General features: G+C 45.4%; 1 protein-coding gene across 27 annotated transcripts in view; it reads right to left on the minus strand.

The window, feature by feature from the left end:
- Positions 1-13,637, minus strand: part of Cadps (calcium dependent secretion activator) — a 436,391-nt gene that overhangs the window by 222,794 nt on the left and 199,960 nt on the right. For all 27 annotated transcript variants that reach the window (XM_050161168.1, XM_050161171.1, XM_050161161.1 and 24 more), the window contains 2 exons: positions 13,003-13,236; positions 7,338-7,459 (listed from right to left, as the gene is read on the minus strand). In XM_050161168.1, the coding sequence (XP_050017125.1) occupies positions 7,338-7,459; positions 13,003-13,236 (356 nt within the window). The remainder of the gene's footprint in view (positions 1-7,337; positions 7,460-13,002; positions 13,237-13,637) is intronic.

Below are 13,637 nucleotides of genomic sequence, written 5' to 3' on the forward strand. Positions count from 1 at the left end.
TCTGTGACCCCCGACTCCGGGTTCCTATCCATGACATCAGCATGCCGTTCCATTTACCGCTGACTCTATACCAAGTGGCCCTTGTCTTATTACTAATACGGGGTTAGGGTTAGAGCAGCATTTCTCAACCTGTGGGTCTCGACTCCCTCAGGGGTCAAATGACCCTTCACAGGGGTCACCGAAGAGTGTCGGAAAACAGGTATTTACATTATGATTCATAACAGCAGCAAAATTCCAGCTATGAAATAGCAATGGAAACAGTTCTACAGTTGGGGGGGTCACTACAACATGAAGCACTGTATTAAAGGGGTGCAGCCTTGGGAAGGGTGAGAACCACTGGGTTAGAGCTTCTGGCCTGAATCTCATGGTTACAGGTAAATAGCCTCACAGCATTCCTGCCTATTCCGTTTCTGGTTATTAAATAACAAAAATTTATAAAGTGCATCCTCAGTTTCCCATCGACTCACTATTACAGTGTTCAAGAAATTGGGGCTTGCACGGATGTTTTTTTCGCAATTGGAGGTTGTTTCAACATCTGACCGCCACATCCAGCCACTTCCTGCCCACTCAGTCTTAGGCGTAGGTTCTATTAACTGCCTCATACTCCTCCCCATGACTCTCTCCTCAGCCGGATGAGAGAATTGAAGAGTAGCTGAGGTGGAAGGGGTTTGAAACACTGCTTATCAGGGCTTGGAGAAGCTAGGAAGTGTGGCGTCACATTGATGATTGACAGCTTGGGTAATTGCTGATGGGATTAGAGGCAGAATTTAGAGTCCCCTGCCCAAGGCCTGCTCTTAGTACACAATCCTTTCCCCATCTTTAGTGCCATTGGCCATTTCCCCAGCTGGCTAACCTTGCCCTTCCAGCTGACACACAAACAGCTCTTCTGCTACCTCTGGGCCCCTGGCTTGGGCTCTGTCTTGAGAGGCAGGGCAGTGTCTGAGAATCCTGAATTTGGTGGTTATCATTTTACCGCTTCTACACTCACATGGCTTCTGGGATTCTGCAGAATAAATTTCAAGGTTAATATTGTCTTTTACCGTTTGTAATTTGATTAACTCTGAGAAAAAAATCGAGAGAAACGGTGCCTGAATTTCCACTACACAGCATCTTCCGTCTAAATGCCTTCAAGACTGTGCAGGAGGGGGCGTGGAGGCAGCAGGCAGGGAAGGAATTGGTCTCAGGAGACCTTGTCTTTTTCCAGTGTGGGTTCAAGTCCTAAAAAGCCACGGTGGCTCCCGAACAATTCGCCCTCCCATCCCAGCACGTGCTTCCCCATTTGCTCTGCTGCAAGGTTCTACAATGCCAAAGGTCAACTCTTACGGCACCCACCTTGGCAGAAATGGTAACTTCCAGAAACACTTAGGTCTTCCTTCTGACTATCAGACTACTGAAACAAGGGTTCCTAAGATATTAGAATTTTCCTGGGAATCTCATGCTGGGAGAGGAGAAAGGAGAAGCCTAGTTCCAGCCAGAAAAGGAGGCTGTTCCCCAGGGAAAGAGTTCACACAATTCTGATATGTCAGAGCATTTTGCAGAGAATGGAACCCAGGAAATGACCAGGGCTGCTTATTTATCCATAACTCTGGCCCTCATATTAGGAAGGCATATTGGGGGTCATTAAGTCTCTTTGTCTCTCTGCCCAGTGTACCCACACTGAATACATCTTTTCCTCTCCTTTTTGCTGTTTGATTGTCCTGCTGAGGTCAGGTGGCTGAACATACCTTGTTACGGCTGTCAGGATACAAGCTCTGACCCTAACAACTTTGGTAACGTTATGACCCTCCACTTTCACACCAATGCCTGGCCAGCAGTGTGTGCTTACTATGTATATGCAAACCAACATCGCTGTGATTCTAAGTTTACTCTGATTTTTTCAGATGTTCTAGGTTTTAAGATAGCAATCCAATCTTCTGCTCCCTGGCCTAAAACCTCCCCAAGCTTTTGCCAGAGGCTTAGAATAAGCCATCCTTCTTGTGGTCCAGAAAGCCCCAAGATGTCTGGCCTTGCTGTGTTCTTCGGACTTTCCTTAGGGATGTTTATTGGATAACACCCAGTGGCACTGTTTTCCTTTCTGCTGACTACTTCTGGTCTCAAAGCCTTTGCACTTGCTCTTTTCTCTTCCTGGGACATTTCCCCCATGACTTTCTTCCTTCCTTGTCCTTTGGACATTTGTGTGAACATTCTACACATCAAGGGCATCACTGGGGATCTGAGTCACCTGTACTCTCAGAACTCCACTATGGCAGCATGTCTGTCCCTTCAGGGACACAGATTATAATCTGGTTATTGTCTTATACAGCACTCTGGTGTTCATTACTGAGGCCTTTTATCAGGATGTTTGCACGAAGTCCCAAAGCTGAGTATATGTGCTTCGCCGCTGTAGTGCTGGCTGGACAGATGGGCAGATTCCACAGAAGAAAAACAGACACATATCCTCACCCTCAGCCTCTTTTCACATTCAACTGAGGGAAGCAGAAAAGTTACTCTGCTTCCACACAAGCCATTCCCAGGCTCTGGACACAGAAAACATTTGGTTAAAATGAGAAGGGACGTGCCACCGTGGAGAAAATGATACACGAGGCCAACAACGGGAAGAAGCAAGCTGCTCTGTCGCCGGCTAATTGTGCTGGTGACTCAGCAGATCTCCCTCTCTTTGCATAAGCTGGTCACTAGAGCCCTACTCTTCTACTCTGTGCTATTGCTGCAGAGAGCATATTCCACAGGAGAAAAATGGCCTGAAAGTCACTGCGCTTTCTCTTTTATTTCTAAACACAGACACAGACTGACCGGATGCCACTGGAAAAGGATTAGTGGTATGGCGAGGGTTCTCGGCCAAGACACTTTACCTACCCAGTCTCTTGAAAACGTAGGGGAGGATCTGACTGAGATTTCTGATCCACGGCAACAATGGGATCTACCCTCTGTGGCCGGTCTTGGCCAGTGGACTTGCCAAGTGGAATCTTGAGTTTTACGCAGAGGAGTGTAGCTTCAGGTAAGTGAGAGAAATACGGGGCTCTTATTCAAATGTTCTCCTGCAGAAACATTATTTAAAGACCCCGGTGTTTAACCTTCCCAAATTGTGAGAGCAGAAACATTCACAGTGCAAAACTCCCAAGAAGGAGTGACTTTGGACAATATCACCCGCTCAGGGGTGCTTGCCAGCTTGCCATCGCTAGACCTCCACATTCGTTCCTGTCAGTGGGATCACCCTTTAGCCTGTGTTATTATGCACGTGATTCATTTTCTTTAAGTTAATTCAGCCTTGAAATATTAACATATTTCTCTAAAAAGGGAAACTCATTTCCCTGTTGGCAAAAAGGCCCAGCAGCAGCAGCCATGAAGAAGAGTAGCTGCAGGGAGTCTGAGCAGAGTGACCGCCAACTGCTCCCATAGGCCACAGGAGGAGCCAAGTCTGGGCCCTGAGGAGGGGCCAGAGGCTATTGAGCACCAATTCAAAACAAAAACCCTCCTTGTTCTGACCAGAGGAGTGGGTAGGTGAAGACGTGGAAATGGAGAAACTGCTTTCTATTTGACTTGATGTCGTTCAATGCTATACTTTGGTAATACCTAAAGATCTGTTGCTATTCCTGGAGATTAGAAGAAAACCTGAAAAATATCACCCACGGCGTCGATGGCTTACAACTCTGTCCCAAAGACGATGAACAAATACAGCCAGGGCCCTAGAACCACAGACTCTCCCTTCTCTACTTACACAAGGACTCCAGTTCTTTCTGCTCCCACACTCCAGGTTTCCCTGCCGGAAGCAGAAACAGTGCGTTGCAAATGGAGACGATGATTCCTGGCGAGCACAGCTCGGGGCAGCTTTGGAGCACATACTGGTGGCTCACCACCTTAAAGACCCAGAGGAGGAAGACAGAGCTGAATGGATACGGGCGTGCTCAAAGATAATCCACATGCAGCAAATATGTAGATAAACTGAAGAGCAAGTAGGGGCCACAACTGAGCCGTGAACATAAAAGCTGGCCCCACCACATTCATAACGATGGACACAGATCACGTGAATTACACAATAGATCCGATCTGACCTTGCTGAAAAAGGTACTCTGGTTGCAAGGGAGAGAATACAATTGATAAAAAGAAGTGGCAGAGATCACAAATTCCCAGTTACTATGGCTGAGCGATATAGATCAGGGTTTCCAATGACTTTTCAGAGGTATTAGTTCCAATAAATTTGGAGCATGATTTAACTTAAAAACTGTTAGATTTATTTGCCACTGGGCTCTTGAGAGATCTAAAATGTCTATGAACAATGAGAAGTTCACCAGGAGGCGTAACGTCTCCAGTTTCCCAAACATACTTGACTATGCTACTTTTTTTTTTTTTTGAGTCTACTGTACAGAGATCACATCGTTGGGTAAACCGAGTGAAATAACATCCTTCTTAACTTGTAACTATACTTGAATAAAAAAGACAAGTGGCAAATTCCTTGTAAATATGTGATAACCAAGGTGCACTGTGCGGCTACTGGCTGATATTTAGTAGCTGCAAAGGTAGACTCTCTGAGTAACAAAATGGGCTTGAATGGGATTTTGGTTTGGGAACATGTACATGGGACATGGGCAACAGCTGGCTGGAAGAAAACAAGATTCAAAAGTTCCAGTAGGTATAGGGCCACCTAGGGAGAGTTACCATGTAATGAAGGATACCTTTTAAGGTAACCAAAATCAAATGCCAGAAATAGCACAGAGAAGAGCAGTGGGGGAAAATCCCAAGGAGGAGGAGAAGAAATAAAATCCTCAAAGGAACGAAATGATGGAGAAGATCCCAAGTCCAAATGAAAGAGGCAGGAAGAAGGGAGAGCCGCACAGACAAGCCCAGGTATCTTTTTAGGATAAAGCAGACAGAAACAGAGGAAACCTATCTCTCTGTCCTGAACTATGATGAAGGAGAAGATAAAAAAAGATCTCTGGAGAAAGAAGTGTGCATTCGGAAGAGGACAAGGGCAAGATGAAAGGAGGCTGTATCAGAGGGATAAAGAAAGGGACAGGAAGCACATGGACAGCCCTCAGATCTGGGTGCTTGGCTTCAGCCCTGTAGCCAGGCTACCTCACACCGTACCCCTTCCCTTCACATGGCAGACATCACAAGGTGATTATGACATACCCTGTCCCTCCTGGATACACGTTTATCTTGAGATCCTCCACACAGCACACTAGGTAACTCTTAAGCATTTGATGGACTTGAGCCTGGTTCTGAAGCCTGTGTGCTGCATGCATTAAACGAATCAGCAAACCCTCTGTGAGGTTTTTGTAATAATCTCTGATGAACGGGGACTCAAAGGAGCATCCTCTGCCACAAGAGCACATTTTGACCTGGAGAGTTTATGCGCGTGGATGGCATGACCTCCACAGATGTGAGCAGGTACGCTCTTTCAGGCACACCTAACACATTGAAAATGCTTCTCTATAAACAGCAAGGCACAACGACATTGATAAAGATCGGGACACTTGAGGAAAAGTTAGCTTTCAGCCACAGTCATCATCAGGAGGAACAAGGATTAAGGGGGGGGGAGCGAGAGCATAGGACAAGTGATATTGACCTCTATTTCCTCCCGAATATTCATTAGCTAGCCCCACCCCAACACACACACTTCTGGACCTCTGAGGCATTGCTATTCATACAAAGAACCACTTGGAGGAACATGATACCTTTGGCCCTTCTCCAGCCCGAGAAACACTCAGTGATTCCTTTGAACTGTTTTGTTTGAACATCCTGGTGAGTTTTTCATGTTCTTCCAAACAGCTCCTGATGCTCTGGGGTAGAGGAGCTGGGGTGGGGGTGGGGGTTACCTTTTGATGACTCTTAAGGATTAATGCTAGCCACATTCATCTACGCAGGCATGATGGAGATTGGAAAAGGAAAATCAAAGCCGTGCTTCTCACCCCCTCTCTCGGGGAGGCTTGGGAAGTCTCTTTACCCAAACGGATAAATCTGCACTGCTACTGGCCATTGCCCCAGCATCCTAACTCATCCACTGCCTCACCTTGGGCCCATCTACTGCAGCCAGTCAAAGATGCTATCCCAATGCATCTCCAGCATCTTTCCCACCACCATCCTTCCTCTCGCCCAGCTTAGGAAACTCCTTGGTCCACAATCCCCAGCCCCAATGGACCATTCTATGCATTCCTTTTTGCCAAAGGGATTGTCAACTAAGAACTATCCATGAGCTGTTCATTTCTTTGGGTGCTTTATAACATTAAAGCAGATAACTCAGGTACCCCCAAGATGATCTGCTCAGGAGCTGGCTCAGGTCTCCCAAGCACCCTCCTCTCAAGCTCTCTTTTCCTCTATTTATTTCTATTTGTCTATAAGTACCCATGGGTATTGGTTCTGACCTCCTCTACCCATTGATGCTCGAGTCTTCATATCAAACCACAGAGTGCTAATGACCTATTTATATCCTTGCACGGGCTCTGGATCACCACGAGGTCACAGGTTCTTAGTACTAAGTACTCTGGAAACAGTTGCACTGCAACAATATTCTTTTTATTTTTTTTAATCTTATTTATTTATTTATTTATTTATTTGTTTGTTTGTTTGTTTTGAGACAGGGTTTCTCTATGTGATCCTGGCTGTCCTGGAACTTGGATTAAAGGCATGTGACACCACACCAGGCCAAACAATATTCTTTTTTCTTTGGTCAAAAATGTTCAATCCATAGTTGGTTGAATTTAAAGATCTAGAAACCACAGATAAGGCAGGCTGACTGCATTTATAAATACACATTTGTGATGTCCCCACTAAACCGTGAGCACTGTCAGGCTCACAGTGGCCACTTTTCCTTCGTCTATGCCACAGCACCTTGTACACACTCCACCCAGTCACCTGTGGCTAAAAGCTTCAGAAATGCGAGCGTTGCTTCAGATCCCCTTTTTAACTTTGAATTAACTAGGATCCTTGTCATAGCTGCCAAACAAAAATGGTGTCAAGGCTGCGGATGTCCCTCATTTGGAAGAATGCCTGCCTACTATGTACGGAGTTCTGAGTTCAACCCCCGGAACTTCACAAACCAGAAATGGTGGCATATACCTGGGATACCAACCCTGGGGAAGTGAAAGGAGGAAGAAAATAAGCCCAGGGCCATCCTTGACTACATGGGGGTGAGGGCTATCCTGGGCTACATGGGGGAGGTTGAGTCCAGCCTGGACTGCATGAGAATTTTTTTTTTTAAATAGAGTCACATCGCCTGGTTTGATAAAGAAGATGTGTGTTTCCTAGTCTCTTCTGGGAAAACAGGCCTTCATTTTGGAGTTGGCACAAACCAACCCAATGGCGACAAACTCGGTGAGACTAACCATAGAGAAACTACTCACGTTGGCTTTGAAGCCTCAGCTTGATCCGTCTGTAGCTTTTCCCCGCCCTCCACCTCCATGGTGCAGTACACGATGCGATTTGGAGCCAAGGATTTAAGGCCTTGAACTTCCATGATCACCACCTGAAGACAGAATCACATAAGAAGGATTTAACACCAACGCCAGCGGTAGCATCGCCGAGGTAGCATTGCCCACAGGAAGAGAAAGAGACAAGAAGCTAAAAAAGCCAACAGGGAGGCCATGGCTTCGGCTGGGCTTTACTGATTACTCAGATTTAATGGTCTTCTAGGGAGAAGATGTAACTGCTTACAATGGAGCCTTTTGCCTTCAGGGTGGAACAATGGGGTTCATCCACTCCCTCTGCTGCAGTGTGAATTGAGTGTGGAGCCTGCAGATGCTAAGTGACCATTACTCTTGAGATAGACCGTTCAGTCTTCCCTCCCTCCCTCCCTTCCTTCATTCCTCCCCTCATCCCTTCTTGCTTCTGCTCCTTTTCCTTTTTTATCTATCTGTCTCTATACTTATCTCTGTGTCTGTTCTTTCTTCTGAACCTTCTCACTTTCTCCTATTTCTTCCCTTTTTCTTTCTTCCTTTCTTTTCTCTTTCTTAACAGGTCTCAGGCTAATCTTACACTTGCTGTGTAGTCCAGGTCTTGAATTTAGAATTCTGCTCCTCTGCCTTGGCAGTGAGGATTATAGATCTGGTACAGTATTTACCCTGCCAGGTAGTCTCAGCAAGATTTGCTAATTCAGATGGTCTTAAGGTCAGATAGGTAAGGTGAACTGGGCTACTCTTCATGTTAAACAAATAGGAAAAGAAGGCTTCGTCCCACATTTTCTTTAAAAATATTCTAGCTGGTGGTACCGCACACCTTTAATCCCAGCACTCAGGAGGCAGAGACAAGCAGGATCTCTGTGTGTTCGAGGCCAGCCTGGTTTACAAGAGCTAGTTCTAAGACAGGCTCCAAAGCTACGGAGAAATCCTGTCTCGAAAAACAAACCAAACAAAAAACAAGCAAATTCTAGCCTTTTAGGTCAGCACTTGGTAGAAACACAGTTTGTTCATTAAGCTTTCTCTTGATAGCAAGATAAGCAAATAGCGAAGAACTAGGGGTCAGTCAGGGTCACCAGCTTTCGCACCACAGTGTGGGCAGGAAGTGGTAGAGACTATGGCAACCCAGAGAGCACAGGCTCTGTCCACAGGGACCACTGCTACTTGTCTATCCCCAGTTCAATGACCAGACACGCTGCTTTGTCCTGCTGGAAAAGAGAACTCTGATCATAAAACATTACGATCGGAAATTTGATTTTTAAATGCTAACGATCTGAATAGAGAGGAATAAAATGTGCCAACTCTATGTATACTACTTTCAGAGTTATTTATGATAGTTGTATGCCAAGGCAGTTGAACCAGAACCCCAATAAACATGCAGCTTTATAGTCTCTGGTCTATCCTAAACTCACTTAAACTTAGCGATTTCTTATCCCCATTCCATTTAGTTACCTGCTGTTCTGATAGCAATAGGATGGTAGACTCTGCCATTGAGGCAAGGGAAAGAGGGAAGGTGACATCAACTTCACAATCAGAACAATAGCACATTACCTTAGTGACCTACGAGTAACTACGAGCAGCATCTGGGGAAAATCACTCTCTCTACAAAAGGGGTAATGGCGTTAAAAAGGAGAGAGAAATGGGTATAGGAAAAAGACACATGCTTCTGGGGGGTTTTGGTTCAAGGAAACACCTTTGGGATGTGTAAGTTTTAATTTTTCCATGGGATAACAGATTCAAGCAGGATGAATCGGATCACTGATTGAGCTTGTAAAGCAGAGGTCACCGGTTCCTCTTTCTGAGCCTTTGCTCAGAAGGTTGGCTTTAACCCAGACGTCTTCCCCTCAGATGGGTTTTCCCTGGTGCTGCTGCTGCTGGGCAGGGGCCACACTTCACTTTGAGGGCCCTGGGCAGCTTCTGGGATGTTGAGAAATGATCTCACACTTAAGTCCCTTCCAGTTCTGTCTTATTAAACATGCAGAGGCTTAGCTTTTTTCTCTTCTCCTTTCTTCTTTCCTTCCATTCTTTCTTCCTCCCTCCCTCCCTCCCTCCCTCCCTCCCTCCCTCCCTCCCTCCCTCCCTCCTTCCTTCCTTCCTTCCTTCCTTTCCTTTTTTCTTTCTTTTCCTTGAGAGCATGTGGAGATGTACGTGTGGAAGTCAGAGGATAACCTCAGGTGTCTGGCCTTGTCTTCCACCTTGTTTGAGACAGGGTCCTTTGTAACTGTGGCGTACCCCCTGTTGGCTGGCCTGACAGCTCTGAGGAATCTCCCGTCTGCTATAGGAGTGATGGGTACAGGCGCTCACTACAGCTTCGGGACTTAGGTGGATTCTATAGATTCTCATGCTTGTGTGGCAAGTACTTCTCCCACGGAGCCATCTCTGTGGACCTACCTCAGTGATCTCACCTAGGAGGTAGGAATGTGATGTGTAGCTGTTATCCCAAGCTTAGATACTGGGAAAGAACCACATACATGGAAGGCAGCGGCATTCATGGCGGAAAGAGAACAATTTAGAATCTGAAAGATCTCACGTTCCGTCGGATTCTGGGCCCAGGTTAGTTGTGTCATTTGCAAGTGTCAGGCTTTGTTCGCACATCTGCGAACACCTCAGAGGCCCTTGGTGAGACAGGGCTCGTACAGCAGCCTTCGGCAAACACCTGTTGCTTCTGCTGGAGCACCCCCTCACCCACATGCACAACACAGCATGCCGGGTCTCTTCTCTTCCTGCAGCTAATTGAGCTTGTGTCTCCCTGTCTCTTCCAGCCACTCGGTTCTCTGATTACTTGAAATATGCCTTGCACCAACCTGAAAATTCGAATTGCAGCCTCCTCTGCCACAACGACAGTCCTGTCTCCACCTATTCTTGTGGCCTCCACTCTCTGTGCTCCCCAAATGTGCCCATGAACAGACGTGCAAAGGTTCTGGCTGGTGGTTTTACTATACTGTGCCATTTAGTTTTCCAATTAAAAGTATGTGAGGACCCAAGGGCTTTGCAATCTGTGCTTGTATTTACAAGGCAAAGACTGTGGCTGAGGTCTCGCTTACACCTATATCCTAGACAATCAGCTACTTAATATTGAGAATTAATAATGAATTAGAAAATTACATAATTAAAAGCTTCATGAAAGTCAATAAAATACTTTTTCCTTCTATCTGTTGGAAGACAAGAGGGAGAAGGGAATAAATTGCCACCTTTAATTGGCAATAATCAAATTCAAAGACACCTAAGCAACAGCATTCAGTACCTCGGGTGGCAGTACTTAAAAAAATAAAAAAAGCAAGTTTCTGTGAGATTACGCTGATGTGTTTTCTCACGTGAAAAGTCTCTATTTAATTAAGATCCACCTCTGCTGACAGCGGTACGCGCGTGGAAGCACGGCAGTGTGAGGACGGGCTCTCTATCCGAGCTGAGCAGAAAAACAGTCTACCCACAGTAAACGCACAGTGTCCTTAACGACAGTGTATAAGAAACGCTTAGCCTTTCCATACTCTAATTAAATCTACAGAAAGTGATCTGTTCTCTTGATTTCCCTAAACCTAGAAGCACCATGCGATTGTTATGGGGTGTACAAATGTCCTCCCTCCCTCCCTCCCTCCCTCCCTCCCTCCCTCCCTCCCTCCCTCCCTCCCTCCCTCCCTCCCTCCCTCCGGCCCTCTGTCTCTCCCTCCCTTCCTCTCTCTGTAGTACAAGAAAGGATTTTGAACATTTTACCATGAAGCAATAATAAATATTTGAGGGGACAAAGTTGCTTATCTTGACTCGAACATTACAAAAATGTATCAAAATATTACATGTGTATAATTTTACGTGTCAGTTATATACACATACATATTTTTTTTTCGAGACAGGGTTTCTCTGTGACTTTGGAGCCTGCCCTGGAACTAGCTCTGTAGACCAGGCTTGTCTTGAACTCACAGAGATCCACCTGCCTCTGCCTCCTGAGTGCTGGGATTAAAGGCGTGCGCCACCATCGCCCGACCTACACATACATATTTATGTATGTGTGTATACAAATTTTTGATTGCTATTGAACTTTGATAAATTATATGGGGTTCTCTAACTTTAGAGTATATAAAAGAACACCTATATTCAAGTCTCTTGGGACAGGCCCATAATCCCAGGCATTCAGGATTGATGCACTAAAGTGGCAAGTTCCAAGCCCGCCAAGGATACACAGCAGATCCAAAGCCAACCTGAGCAACTTAGGGGGACCTTCAGAATAAAAGGCAAAGATGAGAAACACAATAGCCCCGTGGCAGAAGGCTTGCTGAGTACAGGCAAAGCCCACATTCAGTCCTCAGTATGGCAAAGCAAACACCCTGCTGTGCTCACACAGCTTGTTAAAGTACATCCCACACCGTCTGAGTTCCTCACAGCGTTCTTGAGGCATATTTCATGTGCCATATAATTATACCCCTCTGTGTGTACAGCTCTGTGACTGTTTAACAAGCTTACCAAGTTGTGGGGCAACCATTTTAAATTGGCTTTATGGCCGCACACATCTGCCATACACCACATGTGTGCCCATTTCAACCTTCTACCTTACGTAACAGACGGCTAACCTCTCTAATCTTGTAGCATTTGGGATGGTTGAGATCGGAGGTCATACTACATGTCACATGTTGCATCTGACTTCTTGCACTAAGCGTAATATTGATGAGGTTCATCCCTATCAATGTGTGTTTCCATAAGTGTTCTTTTTGCTTGGTGTATAGTATTCTGCTGTACAGATGTGTTGTGTTTTTTCTTCCTATTCATTCACTCATTGAGTGGGATTAAGGGTGTTACTATTTTTGACTATGATGACTATGCTTCCAAACATATTTGTGGGGACATGTGTTTTCAGTTCTATGGGGTGGGTATCTGAGCATAGAATTAGTAGATAACACTGGGGTTGTATATTGAACTTTTTAAGAAAATACTAACTTAATTTCTAAAAGCGGCCGTGCCATTTTGCTCCTATCCCCTACAGATGCTTGGCAGTCTGAGTACTGAATCAGTTTCCCAGTGGATTTGGATGCTGGTGGATCAAAACCACTAATAGGAAAATATGAAGAGCCAATGTGTGAAGAGAACGTGATAGAGGAATTCACTGACATGCAGAGCGGAGTACCCTTCTGCCGTAGCCTGGACAGATTCTTACTTTGGAGGCTGAAATAAACTAAACCAAAACAAAACAAACATAACACTCACAAGGGGCTCTGCCATACAGCCACCGGGAAAGATGAGGGGAAAAGGAAATCTGTAACTCATTCCAGTGATACCACTTCATCACTCTCAACGTAGGCTTCTAAAAACACAAGCTTTCTAAGTTGCCAAAAATTTGTTCAGAATCCTTGAGTACTGCTTTCAGACAAGGGGAAAATAATTCAATAATCACACTTGGCAGGTGGCTCTTCAGATTTCACTTCCTTAGGAGAAACAAGGCTCCTGGCAAAGGGGATGGTATACCTGCTGATGAGGTGACCTACCACAGCAAGCTGTTATCTTAATAAAGTTCTAGGACCAACGCAGAAAAACAAGATGGCTGTGATGTTGTGAGACCATCTCTACCCCAGGTCTCCTTTGCTGGCTTACCGCACCAGCTCACTTTCAGGGATTTGAGGCTTTTTACCTCCAGGGAAAAGGAGAGCAGGACGTCAGACTTGGACAGCTGGTTCTCACTCTCCTCGCCCATGTCAATGATGGAAGCGTTGTGGCTCCGTTTGAGTTTCTGCAGCTTGAACTCTCCACCCTTGGACACCGGCATGCTCTCCAAGTTGGCCATGAGCAGGTTGACCGAGGACTTGAGCTCCTCGATGTACATGTTCTCCATTTCTTTGGATACGAACTTAGGAAATTTGCGTTCCTTGAAAAAAAGAAAAGAAAAGAAAAAAAAAAAAAAACAATCAGACCCGATTTACATAGAAAGTTCACACACCAGAGTCCCACCTATGATCATGTCAACCATGAATGAGTTTTCCCTGATGTTATAGAAGTGTGTTAGGAAACATTCCAGCTGGTTGTGGAGACACTGCTAGAATCTCCAACCTGTAGGAACACAGACATAACCATCCGGTAAGAAAGAGGAAAACGTTTGACTGTTGCTATATTTTTTACCCTGGTATTCTCCAGAAAATTCGATTTGTGCAAAGAAAAATGGACGATAGTTTTTCAAATCCAGTCCCAGTCCCAACCATTTTTTTTCCTTCTTTGTCAAAATGTGGTCAACTTGTTTGTAAGTTCAGAGACAGAAGCCCACCCTTTTTC

The sequence above is a fragment of the Alexandromys fortis genome, unplaced genomic scaffold (assembly GCF_014885135.2).
Source record: "Alexandromys fortis isolate MF-2015 unplaced genomic scaffold, M_Fortis_MF-2015_v1.1 scaffold_123, whole genome shotgun sequence".
Taxonomy (NCBI): domain Eukaryota; kingdom Metazoa; phylum Chordata; class Mammalia; order Rodentia; family Cricetidae; genus Alexandromys; species Alexandromys fortis.